Genomic DNA, 12,500 nt, shown 5'->3' with positions numbered 1-12,500 from the left:
TGAAACCTGAGGGAACCTAAAAACACTGAGAAGACAGTGAAAGGTGAGAGCATCTGGCAAGCAACCTCAGAGAGTTGTTTTTGAACTCTTGGGCTCACCACTGACCTGCATATCACAGACTTAACAGGCACACCAAACACTCAGACAACTGTGCTCATGAACAGATTTTTGTTCAGGTACCAAACTACTGGAGGATGCAGCCACCAGACAGATCCAAATAACCCCACAGAGGGTATGAACACAGAACTCACTTTGGAACATAGACCCCAGAAGAAGATTGGAACCTGCAGACTGTCCCTAACTAGCTTATGTGCTTGCTTAAATTAAAATGTTGGCCAGGCGCGGTGGCTCACACCTGTAATCCCAGCACTTAGGGAGGGCAGATCACCTGAGGTTAGGAGTTTGAGACCAGCCTGGTAAACATGGTGGAACCCCGTCTCTACTTTAAAAAAAAAAAAAAAAAGAAAGAAAGAAAATAGCCGGGCATGGTGGTGGATGCCTGTAATCCCAACTACCTGGGAGGCTGAAGCACAAGAATCACTTGCACCCAGGAGGCAGAGGTTTCAGTGAGACGAGATCACACCATTGCACTCCAGCCTGAGTGACAGAGCAAGACTCCTTCTCAAACAAAAAAAAAAAAGGCCGGGCGTGGTGGCTCACGCTTGTACAATCGCAGCACTTTCGGAGGCTGAGGCGGGCAGATCACGACCTCAGGAGATCAAGACCATCCTGGCTAACACGGTGAAACCCTGTCTCTACTAAAAATACAAAAAATTAGCCGGGCGTGGTGGCAGACACCTGTAGTCCCAGCTGCTCGGGAAGCTGAAGCAGGAGAATGGCGCGAGCCCAGGAGGCGGAGCTTGCAGGGAGCCGAGATAGCGCCACTGTATTCCAGGCTGGGTGAAAGAGCGAGACACTGTCTCAAAAAAAATAAGTAAATAAATAAATTAATAAAAAATAAAAATACAAAAAAATTAGCCGGGTATGGTGGCAAGCATCTGTAGTCCCAGCTACTCAGGAGGTTGAGGCAGGAGAAGGAGGTTGAGGCAGGAGAATGGCGTGAACCCGGGAGGCGGAGCTTGCAGTGAGCCGAGATCACACCACTGCACTCCAGCCTGGGCAACGGAGCGAGACTCCGTCTCGAAAAATAACGATAACAATAATTAAAATGCCAACATTCTCCATAGGATTTAAACAAGAATTAGAGCCTCATAATATTCAAAATGCTCTGGATACAAAATTGCTAGGCATACGAACCATCACAAAAATCTCAACTTGCATGGGAAAAGATAATCAACAGTCACCAACTATAAAATGACTGTTAGGATTATCTGAAAAAGATATTAGTTATTATGAAAATGCTCAAACAATTATAAACATTCTTGAAACAAAAGAAAGTATACGGCTGGGCACAGTGGCTCGCGCCTGTAATCCCAAGACTTTGAGAGGCCAAGGCAGGCCAATCACTTGAGGTCAGGAGTTCGAGACCAGCCTGGCTAACATGGTGAAACCCTGTCTCTATTGAAAATACAAAAATTAGCCAGACATGGTGGCAGATGCACTCAGGAGGCTGAAGCAGGAGAATCGCTTGTACCTGGGAGGTGGAGATTGCGGTGAGCCGAGATCATGCCATTGCACTCTAGCCTGGGTGACAGAGTAAGACTCTGTCTCAAACAAATAAAAAATAATAATTTAGAAAAGGAAGTATGACTAAAAATCTTGGAGAAAGTAAGAGGAACCAAATAAGCATTTAAAACAGAAAAACACAATAATCAAATTTTAAAACTCACTGGATAGATTCAATGGCAGAATGGAAATGACAGAGGAGTCAGTGAACATGAAGACAGATTAATAGAAATTATCCAAACTGACCAACAGAAAGGAGGGAAAAATTAATAAAACTTCAGGCACCTGTGGGACATAACAAAAGATACAACATTTATGCCATCAGAATCCCAGAGCAGATGAGAAAGAAAGCACTAAAAAGTTTTTGAAGAAATAATGGCTGAAAATTTCCCAAGTTTGGGAAAGAAACACCAACCTACAGATTCAAAAAACTGAGCAAACCCAAACACAAATCCAAAGACATCCATGCCCAGACACATCAAAATCAAACTGCTGAAAAATAAAGACAAGGAAAAAAAATTGAAAGCAACCAAAGAGAAATGCCACAAGCTCTAGGCGACCCACAATCCTAATGACAGTGAATTTATCCTCTGAGATCACGAAGACCAAAGTGGCACAGCGCCTTTCAAGTGCTGAAAGAAAAGAATTGCAAGCCCAGAATTCCATATGCAGTGAAAACATCCTTCAGGAATAACCTTGAAATAAACTCAGATGAAGGAAAACTAAGAGAATTTGTAGCCTGCAGACCTACTCTGACTGAACTGCTAAAAGAAAGTTCTTTGGTGGCTCAAGCCTGTAATCCCAGCACTTTGGGAAGCTGAGGCAGGCAGATCACCTGAAGTCAGGAGTTGGAGACCAGCCTGGCCAATATGGTGAAACCCCATCTCTACTAAACATACAAAAATTAGCTGGGCATGGTGGCACACGCCTGTAATCCCAGCTACTCGCGAGGCTGAGGCACGAAAATTGCTTGAACCTGGGAGGCAAAGAATGCAGTGATCCGAGATCATGCCACTGCACTCCAGCCTGGGCAAGAGTGAGACTCTGTCTCAAAAAAAGAGAAAGTTATTTAGACAGAATGATAATAGCAATGAATGAATAACAGAGAATACAAATAACTGGGTACATACAATTCACTGTCCTTCTTTTCTTGAGTTCTTTAAACTATGTTTGGTGGTTTAATACAAAAAGAATTTTAAAATTACCTGATGGGGTTTTCAATGTAAGAAATGGTGAACGGTAAGGAGACATATGGTGGTATTGTTTCCATATGTCAACTGAAGTGACAAAATATTCTAAATAGGTTGTGAAAAGTTGAATATTTTGTAACCCCTGGAGTAACCACTAAAACAAAATAAAAACAACTAGAAATAACAGAAGATAACAGGAAAATCTCCAAACCCCTGGGAATTAATACCTTTTTTTTTTTTTTTTTTTTGAGATGAAATTTCACTCTGTTGCCCAGGCTGGAGTACAGTGGTGCAATCTCGGCTCACTGCAACTTCTGCCTCCTGGATTCAAGTGATGCCCCTGCCTCAGTCCCCCAAGTAGCTGGGATTATAGGTGCGCACCACCACGCCCAGCTAGTTTTTGTATATTTAGTAGAGATGGGGTTTTACTATGTTGGCCAGGCTGGTCTCAAACTCCTGACCTCAAGTGATCCACCTGCCTCAGCCTCCCAAAGTGCTGGGATTACAGGCATGAGCCACCATGTCCGGCCTAAAATTGTCACTTGAAAGCTCACAGTTTTAGCACGGCATGGTGGCTCATACCTGTAATCCCAGCACTTTGGGAGGCTGAGGCTGGTGGATTACCTGAGGTCTAGGGTTCGACACCAGCCTCGCCAACATGAGGAAACCCCGTCTCTACTAAAAATACAAAAAATTAGCTGGGCATGGTGGCAGACGCCTATATTCCCAGCTACTTGGGAGGCTGAGGCAGGAGAATCACTTGAACCCGGGAGGTGGAGGCTGCAGTGAGCCAAAATCATGCCATTGTACTCCAGCCTGGGCAACAAGAGTGAAACTCTGTCTCAAAAAAAAAAAAAACTAAAAGGAAAGCTCACATTTTATCATTGGCAACATTCAGTTATTTTTCTTGAAGTGACAAACTCATTTCATTGGTTTTTTTCTTTTTTTAAGACAGTTTTTTAGACACTTTCTCACTCTGTCACCCAGGCTGGAGTGCAGTGGTGTGATCTTGGATCACTGCAATCTCTGCCTCCCAGGTTCAAGCGATTCTTATGCCTCAGCCTCCCAAATAGCTATCACACCCAGCTAATTTTTATGTTTTTAGTAAAGATGGGGTTCCACCATGTTGGCCAGGCAGATCTCGGAACTCCTGATCTCAAGTGATCCAACTGCTTTGGCCTCCCAACGTGCTGGGATTACAGGCATGAGCCACCGTGCCCAGCCTCATTTCGTTTTTTTTTTTTTTTTTTTTTTTTTAAGAATCTCGGTCTGTAGCCCAGGCTGGAGTGCAGTAGTGCGATCTTAGTCACTGCAACCTCTTCCTCCCAGGTTCATGCCATTCTCCTGCCTCAGACTCCTGAGTAGCTGGGACTACAGGCACCCACCACCATGCCTGACTTTTTTTTCTTTTTTCTTTTTTTTTGTATTTTTTGTAAAGATGGTGTCTCACCATGTTAGCCAGGATGGTCTTGATCTCCTGACCTCGTGTTCCGCCTGCCTCGGCCTCCCAAAGTGCTGGGATTACAGGGGTGAGCCACTGCGCCCGGCCTACCATTCGTTTTTGAGAGCCTATGTACCATCCATCCAAGAATGAATAACCAGTGTGTTGGGGTCCGCGTGTTTCCTAAACAAAGGAATGAACACACAAGACAACACAGGATGAGACAAACATGGCAGCCATCCCGAACGGCATGCTCTGCTTTATTTTATACAGTCGGTTGTGGAATGTTGCCAAGTCACAAGTCACGTGTTGTTTTTCTGACCTTTTCCTGACTTTTCTGGTTTCTCAAGATGTTTACACATTAACCAGTCCCCAGGGTCTGCTGTTTGCAGCTGGCTCCTTTGTCCTCCCTGTTTGCAGGGAAGGAATGCCCTGGTTTGCAAGAGCAGGACTTACCGGGAATGTCTCGTTTGCAAGCACGTAGTCCTCTACACCAGTGTATTTGTTGTTTAAGTAAATGGTGTTCCATGAAAATGCATCCTGTTCAGCCCACATCTTACACAGCTGCACAAATGCTTTTCCTCAAGACAATCATATGGATATGTGTTATGCATACTTTCATTCAGTCACATTAAAATATTGAAAAGATGGGTTGGGTGTTGTGAATAAAAAAATACATAATGACTGACTAATCAAGGACATTCTTCAGTATATGCACAGCAGGGAAGCAAGAGTGCCACTCATTTTTCTGAGTACCACTGCCTTGCTTTATGCTGTGGCACCAGCAGTTTTACCCACCACTGTTTTTGTACCAATGCAAATGTAACAGCTATTAGGCAGATAGTTTTGAGTTAGCAGGTCATAGACCTCACTTTGGTCTAAGGAAATGACTGCACTGCAAGTCCCGTGTCCAGCTGCCATTAGGAGATCGCCCTCAGGTTGACTAGAGCCTAAAGTCATTCTGCCTTTAAGTCACGGAGCCTCCTCACCTAATTCAGTGCTCACTAAGCAACCTTTTGGTTAATGAACTGCTACACAGTTAAACGTCAGGCAAAAAATGCCAAGTGGCTAGGCTGACATAACTGTTTGGTCTGCTTCATAGTGACCTGAGTGTAAATTAATAAACTTCCATTATGCTTTTTTTTTTTTTTTTTTTTGAGATAGGGTCTCACTCCCATTGCCAAAGCTGGAGTGCAGTGGCACCACCCTGGCTCAAGTGATCCTCCCATCCCAGCCTCCCAGGCTGCTAGGACTACAGGTGCACACCATCACTCTTGGATAATAATTTTAAAAAATTGTTTTGTAGAGATGGGCCCAGGCTGGTCTTGAATTCCAAGGCTCAGGCAGTCCTCCCGCCTCGACCTCCCAAAGTGCTGGTATTATAGGCATGAGCCACTCCGCCCGGCCTCATTATGCTTTTTAAGCCGTCTCTATATGCTGTTGAGTCCAAAGTCCCAAATCCAATCAGTTTTGGGTCACCTATTATGGTTTCTGAGGCTAATTGCTTTTTTTTTTTTTTTCTTTTTTGAGACAGTCTCATTCTGTTGCCCAGGGTGGAGTGTAATGGCACAATCTTAGCTTGCTGCAACCTCCACCTCCTGGGTTTAAGCGATTCTCCTGTCTCAGCCTCCCAAGTAGCTAGGATTACAGGTCCCTGCCACCACGCCTGGCTAATTTTTGAATTTTTAGTAGAGACAGGGGTTTCACCATGTTGTCCAGGCTGGTCTTGAACTCCTGACCTCAAATGATCTGCCTGCCTCGGCCTCCCAAAGTGCTGAGATTACAGGCATGAGTCATCGCGCCCGGCTGAGAGTAATGGCTATCTTATGAGAACTTCTCTATGTAGCTTTTGATCCTTATGACACCTTTGAAATGGTCTACATGGAAATGGCACTTTATGGCAGCTTCAAAATAGAGATTTTTGGATTCTAAAAACAACAAAAACATGTAAAATGTTAGAAATAACACTCACTACATATATTTTCTTCCAAAAGTATTAAAATATTATTTCCTAAATTTATCTTGAAAAACGATGACTATTTAACTCTATATGATTTCCTTAGTTGTACTTTGGTGCTTTGACATTGAACAAAAATTACAGATAAAGTGAGACTGAGGCTGGACCTGGTGTCTCATGCCTGTAATCCCAACACTTTCGGAGGCCGAAGCAGGCAGACTACTTGAGGTCAGGAGTTCATGACCAGCCTGGCCAACATGGTGAAACCCTGTCTCTACTAAAAATACAAAAATTAGCCGGGCATGGTGGCGGGCGCCTATAATCCCAGCTACTAGGGAAGCTGGGGCAGGAGAATTACTTGAGCCCAGGCAGTGGAGGTTGCAGTAAGCTGTGATCACTCCACTGCACTCCAGCATGGGTGACAGAGTGAGACTCCATGTAAAAAAAATCAACATATAAAAATAAATAAATAATAAAGTGAGATTGAATTAAGTGCAGATACAGCAAGCTAGCTTGCTAACCGCTCCCAACTCCCTCCTGGCATGGCATCCTGCATCATACATGCTGGAAAGCTACAAACTACACTTCCCAGATTCCTCTGCAGTTAAGATTTAAGACATCCTGTTGGTTCCTTCCAATCAGATGCACTGCAGTGAGCCTTTAACTTGGAACCACACTACATGGGAAAAGCAGCAGATGTGCTTTGCATGGAACGTGCAGAGACAGCACAGTCCTAGAGCTGGCAGCCAGGGTTGTGGCTTCCTCATTCCTCATCCAGCAGTTTCCTGATTCGGGCACAGGCAGCAGCCAACGGGATGGTCCAGTTGTGTAGTATGGTTCGGGAATGTACTTCTAAAAGATTAGGTAATTCTTCTGTGAGATATTTATATACCTGAATAAACCCTTTGGGTTTAAACTACCTTGAGTGGATTTTGTCACTTTCAGTCAAGAACTGACCAATTTACATTTTAACATTTCCTCCAACACGTCATGTTTCTAGTTTACAGTTTTATAGCAATATTTTCTTTCTTTCTTTTTTTTTTTTGAGACAGACTCTTGCTCTGTCGCCTAGGCTGGGGTGCAGTGGCCGGATCTCAGCTCACTGCAAGCTCCGCCTCCCGAGTTTATGCCATTCTCCTGCCTCAGCCTCCCGAGTAGCTGGGGCTACAGACGCCCGCCACCTCGCCCAGCTAGTTTTTTGTATTTTTTAGTAGAGACGGGGTTTCACCGGGTTAGCCAGGATGGTCTCGATCTCCTGACCTCGTGATCCGCCCGTCTCGGCCTCCCAAAGTGCTGGGATTACAAGCTTGAGCCACCGCACCCAGCTGCAATATTTTCTTTCTAACTGCTTTTCTGAGACAATATGTCTTGTATAATATATAAATGCTATTAAAAAACAAACTACTGCGACACTGTTTTTAGATACAGCTATAATTTTATTACAAAACCATTCTTTTGGCATTAGTTGGTTACAGTGATAGCAAGATAATGTGAGTGTGCAGACCAGCTCTGATGGAACCACTGTATTCCCTGCTTACTGAACCAAACTTCAGCTACCTCATATCCATTACATACAAGTGACCCGCAGTTATTACTGCTACAAATCTTGATGCGTGTACCCCTGAGGGAGGAGTTGATGCTAAGGGATTAGATTACACGTTGATAGGACTACAAAAGTTCCTTTATGGGACTTTTTCTTCCTCCTCCCATCCAATGACTTTGCTTTAGAAGAATCACATTACTTAGAGCTAGTCTGAGTAGCAGCAGCACCCAAGGAGCATCAGTTCTTGTTAAAAAGCAATACCTGTGTGATGCACTTTCACACCACAGGCAAAGGGAGGGACCACTCTCGTTTTAAATTCCTGCAGTGTCCCTTAATAAAAAATAAAAGCATTCCATCAAGTTCTTCTGGATGGTGTTATTGCTGTACATTTGTTTGTGACTCATTTTCTGTGCTGTGTTTGCTTTGAAGGGATCTTCCAATATATTTCCAATATTCCTTTCTTATAGTGTCCTTTTCTTTAGCTAGGATTTCACATAACTGAAAATGAAAAATAAAAATTAAAGTAATACATAATTCAATCTCAAGGGCAAATGCCCTTGAGCCAATACAATTTAACTTAAAATTGTTAAGTTACGTTCAGATGAGACACACTATTAAGAGTCACAGGCTGTGTTGCCAAGTGATGTCAATGCTGCCCCTAACCAGAAATAGCCCTGCACTGAATTCTGAGTAACGATGTTGAAAGGGGACATGGATATTAGTGGTATTGGGCCAACCAATTCTCAGATACCAAAAATGATAGCACTGAGCCCCACCAGCTTACCTCTAATGCTTTATTAAGAATGTCTTCCTTATCGTCACACTGGTTTTCTAGCATGTCTTCATAGATATCCACAAGAAAGGCAATTAGGTAGGGGGAACTGTGACTTGGTTGTAAATCAAGCAATTGGTTTAATAGATTAGGGTATTTGGAAAGACCACGATCCTGCAAAATCCTGTAACAACAAAAGAACAAACACTTGATTTTGTGAAGGAAGAAAAGCAGTAGAAAGATCAAGAGAAAATAAACCCTGAAACACAAACAAGAAAAGGAGAGTTATTTTGAATGAATGAGGCTGAAACTATCATGAAACTTTTAAATTACAGGAGTCTTATCATAGATCATTAGTTAATTAAAAACTGGCCAGGTGCAGTGGCTCATGCCTGTAATCACAACACTCTGGGAAGCAGAGGCAGATGGAACACTTGAACCCAGGAGTTCAAGATCAGCCTGCGTAAAATAGCAAGATCTAGTCTCTACTAAGTAAATTTTTTTTTAAAATCAGCCATGCCTAGTGGTGGCACCTATAGTCTCAGCTACTTGGGAGGCTGAGGTGGGAGAATCACTAGAGCCTAGGAGATCGAGACTGCAGTGGGCCATGATCATGCCACTACCCTCCAGCCTGGACAACAGAGTGAGATCCTGTCTCCAAAAAAAAAGGATAATTAAGAGCTAAGTAAAAAAAGTTTTTAAAAATGAAGTTTAAAAGTATTCATTTATAACTTAAAACTGTATAACACACAAAATAAATCATCTTAAAAAGTGAAGGGCAAAACCAGGAGAGATGTTCTTGTTTCTTTTTTTTCTTTGAGACAGGGTCTCGCTCTGTCGCCCAGGCTGGAGCACAGTGGTGTGATTTCAGCTCACCCTGACCTCCACCTCCGGGTTTAAGCAACTCTTATGCTTCGGCCGCCCAAGCAGTTGGGATTACAGGTGTGCACCAACAAGCTCAACTAATTTTTGTATTTTTAGTAGAGATGGGGTTTTGCAATGTTGGCCAGGCCGGTCTCGACCTGCTAGCCTCAAGTGATCCGCCCACCTCGGCCTCCCAAAGTGCTGGGATTGCAGGCGTGAGCTAACATGCCCAGCCCTCATCTTCTCTTGAGATGGCTTCTCATCCCTCGTGATCTCCAGTTACTATAGGCACCTCCCCTGACACATCTCCAAGGATGACTGATTCCATACTTTGTGCTCCTTTGAGCCTAGTTTCCTTGAAGACCTCTTATGTTCAACAAGGAGCTTAGTTATGACAGTGGCCAGGCAAGTGAAACCTTTTCTAGTTGAGTAGGTTAACTTGAAGGTGGAGATCTCTAGAAATGAAAACAGAAAGGCTGGCTGCCCATTGGCAAAATCTACCTGTAAACTACCCTGCTTTACTGTGTTCCTGAGCCAACCAGAGCCTGGGTGTGTGTATGTCCCATTCTTTGATATTAAGACTACAGGATTCGTAAATACAATTAAAATGGCATTATTTACTGGTGGATTATTCTGAAAACAGTGTTGGTAGGTACTTGGGAGGTGCAGAGAAGGGCAGAAGGCACTTTTCCAGAGTTTCCATAATGCTGTTATACTTCTGCTCTTAGGTCCAGAAAAATGAAAAATTCTTTACTATCCTTTTGGAATCTGATTATGGAATATACTCCATGATGCATTATATAGCCACTTCATTTTTTGTACAAAAAAAGCAAAAACAACCTCTTACCCTTTCAAATAGTTCCATGCACTTTCATTATGTGGTACTAGTTTAATCATTTCCAGAGTGTATCTGCAAGAAAAAATATATATATACAATTTTAAAAGAACAGTGCAAGGATGAGACGCAGCTTTTCTTTTTTTTTTTGAAACGGAGTCTTGCTCTGTCACCCAGGCTGGAGTGCAGTGGCACAATCTCAGTTCACTGCAACCTCCGCCTCCCAGGTTCAAGTCATACTCCTGCCTCAGCCATCCCACTAGTTGGGACAACAGGCTCCCGCCACCACACCCAGCTGATTTTTGTATTTTTAGTAGAGACAGGGTTTCACCATATTGACCAGGCTGGTCTCGAAATCCTGACCTTGTGATCTGCCTGCCTCGGCCTCCCAAAGTGCTGGGATTATAGACATGAGCCAGCGCGCCCAGCCGAGACACAGTTTTACTAAGATTGTGGCGCAACTTTGGAAACACACTTTCACTTGTGTCAGCATCTCTCTTAGTGCACTGTGGCACCTCTCTAGGTCATATTTAAATCAGAGAATACCTTAAGGCTGTAGCTGTCAATTCAGTTCTAGGGAAGGACACAAAACTAATCTAAAAGCTTCAATTCACAATAGGAATAAAAGTAACATAAAATATTTCCTTTAAATAATATGGAAGATTTTCCTTTTGAAGAAAACATCAGCTAAAAGAAGGAGACTTTCCATTTATTGGTAAAGCAACCTTGGAAAAGCAGTCTAAGCTCTACTTACGTCCCAATAATCTTTAGCTATCATTAAAAAACGGCATGGAAATTACATACACAAAGAATAAAAATGAAAAATCAACACAAGAACATATTTCTTATATTTCAAAGCAAGATGACTAGTAAACTGTGATGTGATTCCCTGTCAAAATGGGTGCTCCATACCTTTGTCTTCCCCTTAAACAGATTAAATATAATTCAGACTCGATTACCACAAATCCCAAGGGAGCCATAGAACGTGCTTCACCACATAATTGCTCAGATGAGTAAGTCACTGACAAGCTTGGTAGTCTTGGTTCTGCTGCAGTGCTGTTACTATAAATTTTTTTTTCCCACAGAGTAATAATAAACTCATTCAACATGATAAAAGTGTTTTTCCAACTACTTTTACATGACTTAATGTTTCCAATTATTTGTGAAACCATGTCCCTGCAGGTCTTAGCTGGTCATTTAACATTCTTAATTTCATCTTGGCAATATCTAAATTTTTATTTATGTACATGTGTACTAAAGCATTACCTAGTTTTATGGTTAAAACATGAACTTTAGCTGGGCATGGTGGCTCACATCTGTAATCCCAGCGCTTTCAGAGATCAAAGCAGGAAGACTGCCTGAGGCCAGGAGATCAAGACTAGTCTGGGCAACATAATGAGACCTCATCTCTACAAAAAATTTTAACAATTAGCTGGGTGCAGTGGCACATGCCTATAGTCCCAGCTACTCGGAGGCTGAGGTGGGAGGATTCCTTGCGCCCAGGAGCTCAAGGCAGCAGTGAGCTATGATCCGTGACTGCACTCGAGCCTGGGTGACAGAGTGAAACCCTGTCTCTTAGGAAAACAAACAAACAAAAAGCCCGATGAACTCTGAGGTCAGGCTACCTCACTTCAAATTCTGGTCCCATAAATTATGTGCTCTTGGGCAAATTACAGAATTACCTGGAACCTCAAGTTCTTCATGAAGTGTCTCAGAGAGCTGTTAGAATTAGTAGCATATAGTAAATGCTTGACAAATGCTGTTATTGGTAGTACTAGAAGACTATGCACTCATAGTCTAGAAAAAGGGCCATGACACATTAAGTGAAAAGGCAATGCCTATATAATTATTATTAGGTTGCTGTGTATAAATGTTTGCAAGTGTATTTATAAAGTTTGGAAAAATTCACCCAGTTATAGCTCACTCTGGAAAATGGGATGTGGGATGAAGAACAGTAAAAGACTTTGACGTTTTACTTTACAGAATTCAGTACAATTTCCCCCATAACTACACTGTATTACTTTTGTAATAAAAGGAAAAAGATGACAAAATAATTATATACATCTATCTGTGTATGCTTAGAGTGAAAAAAAAGTTAAGAAACTGTAAATTCTAGATACCTACAGCTACTCTTCACATTTTAAATACTTCTTTTACCCATCTTAAAAGGAAAATAAATCCTAGGTATAGGAAGCTCTTTTAGATTCTTGGGTTATTATTTCTGTTTCTATTTGGCAATAGGAAGCCAGTGATCTGCCTCTGAAAAGGCTAA

The 12,500-nt window shown here is 42.5% G+C and overlaps 1 protein-coding gene across 2 annotated transcripts in view; it reads right to left on the bottom strand.

Annotated features, from left to right (window-relative positions):
* Window positions 1-7,627: 7,627 nt before the first annotated feature.
* FNTA (farnesyltransferase, CAAX box, alpha) overlaps window positions 7,628-12,500 on the bottom strand; it is a 31,422-nt gene continuing 26,549 nt past the window's right edge. For both annotated transcript variants that reach the window (XR_003309368.1, XM_026453995.1), the window contains 3 exons: window positions 10,241-10,303; window positions 8,542-8,713; window positions 7,628-8,255 (listed from right to left, as the gene is read on the bottom strand). Coding sequence is in view for 1 of the 2 variants with exons in the window: in XM_026453995.1 (XP_026309780.1) it covers window positions 8,133-8,255; window positions 8,542-8,713; window positions 10,241-10,303 (358 nt within the window). In the remaining variant the exon portion in view is untranslated. The remainder of the gene's footprint in view (window positions 8,256-8,541; window positions 8,714-10,240; window positions 10,304-12,500) is intronic.

This window comes from Piliocolobus tephrosceles, chromosome 7 (genome assembly GCF_002776525.5).
Source record: "Piliocolobus tephrosceles isolate RC106 chromosome 7, ASM277652v3, whole genome shotgun sequence".
Lineage (NCBI taxonomy): Eukaryota > Metazoa > Chordata > Mammalia > Primates > Cercopithecidae > Piliocolobus > Piliocolobus tephrosceles.
The sequence above is the reverse complement of the archived record's forward strand: the minus strand, read 5'-3'. Positions and strand labels throughout refer to the sequence as shown.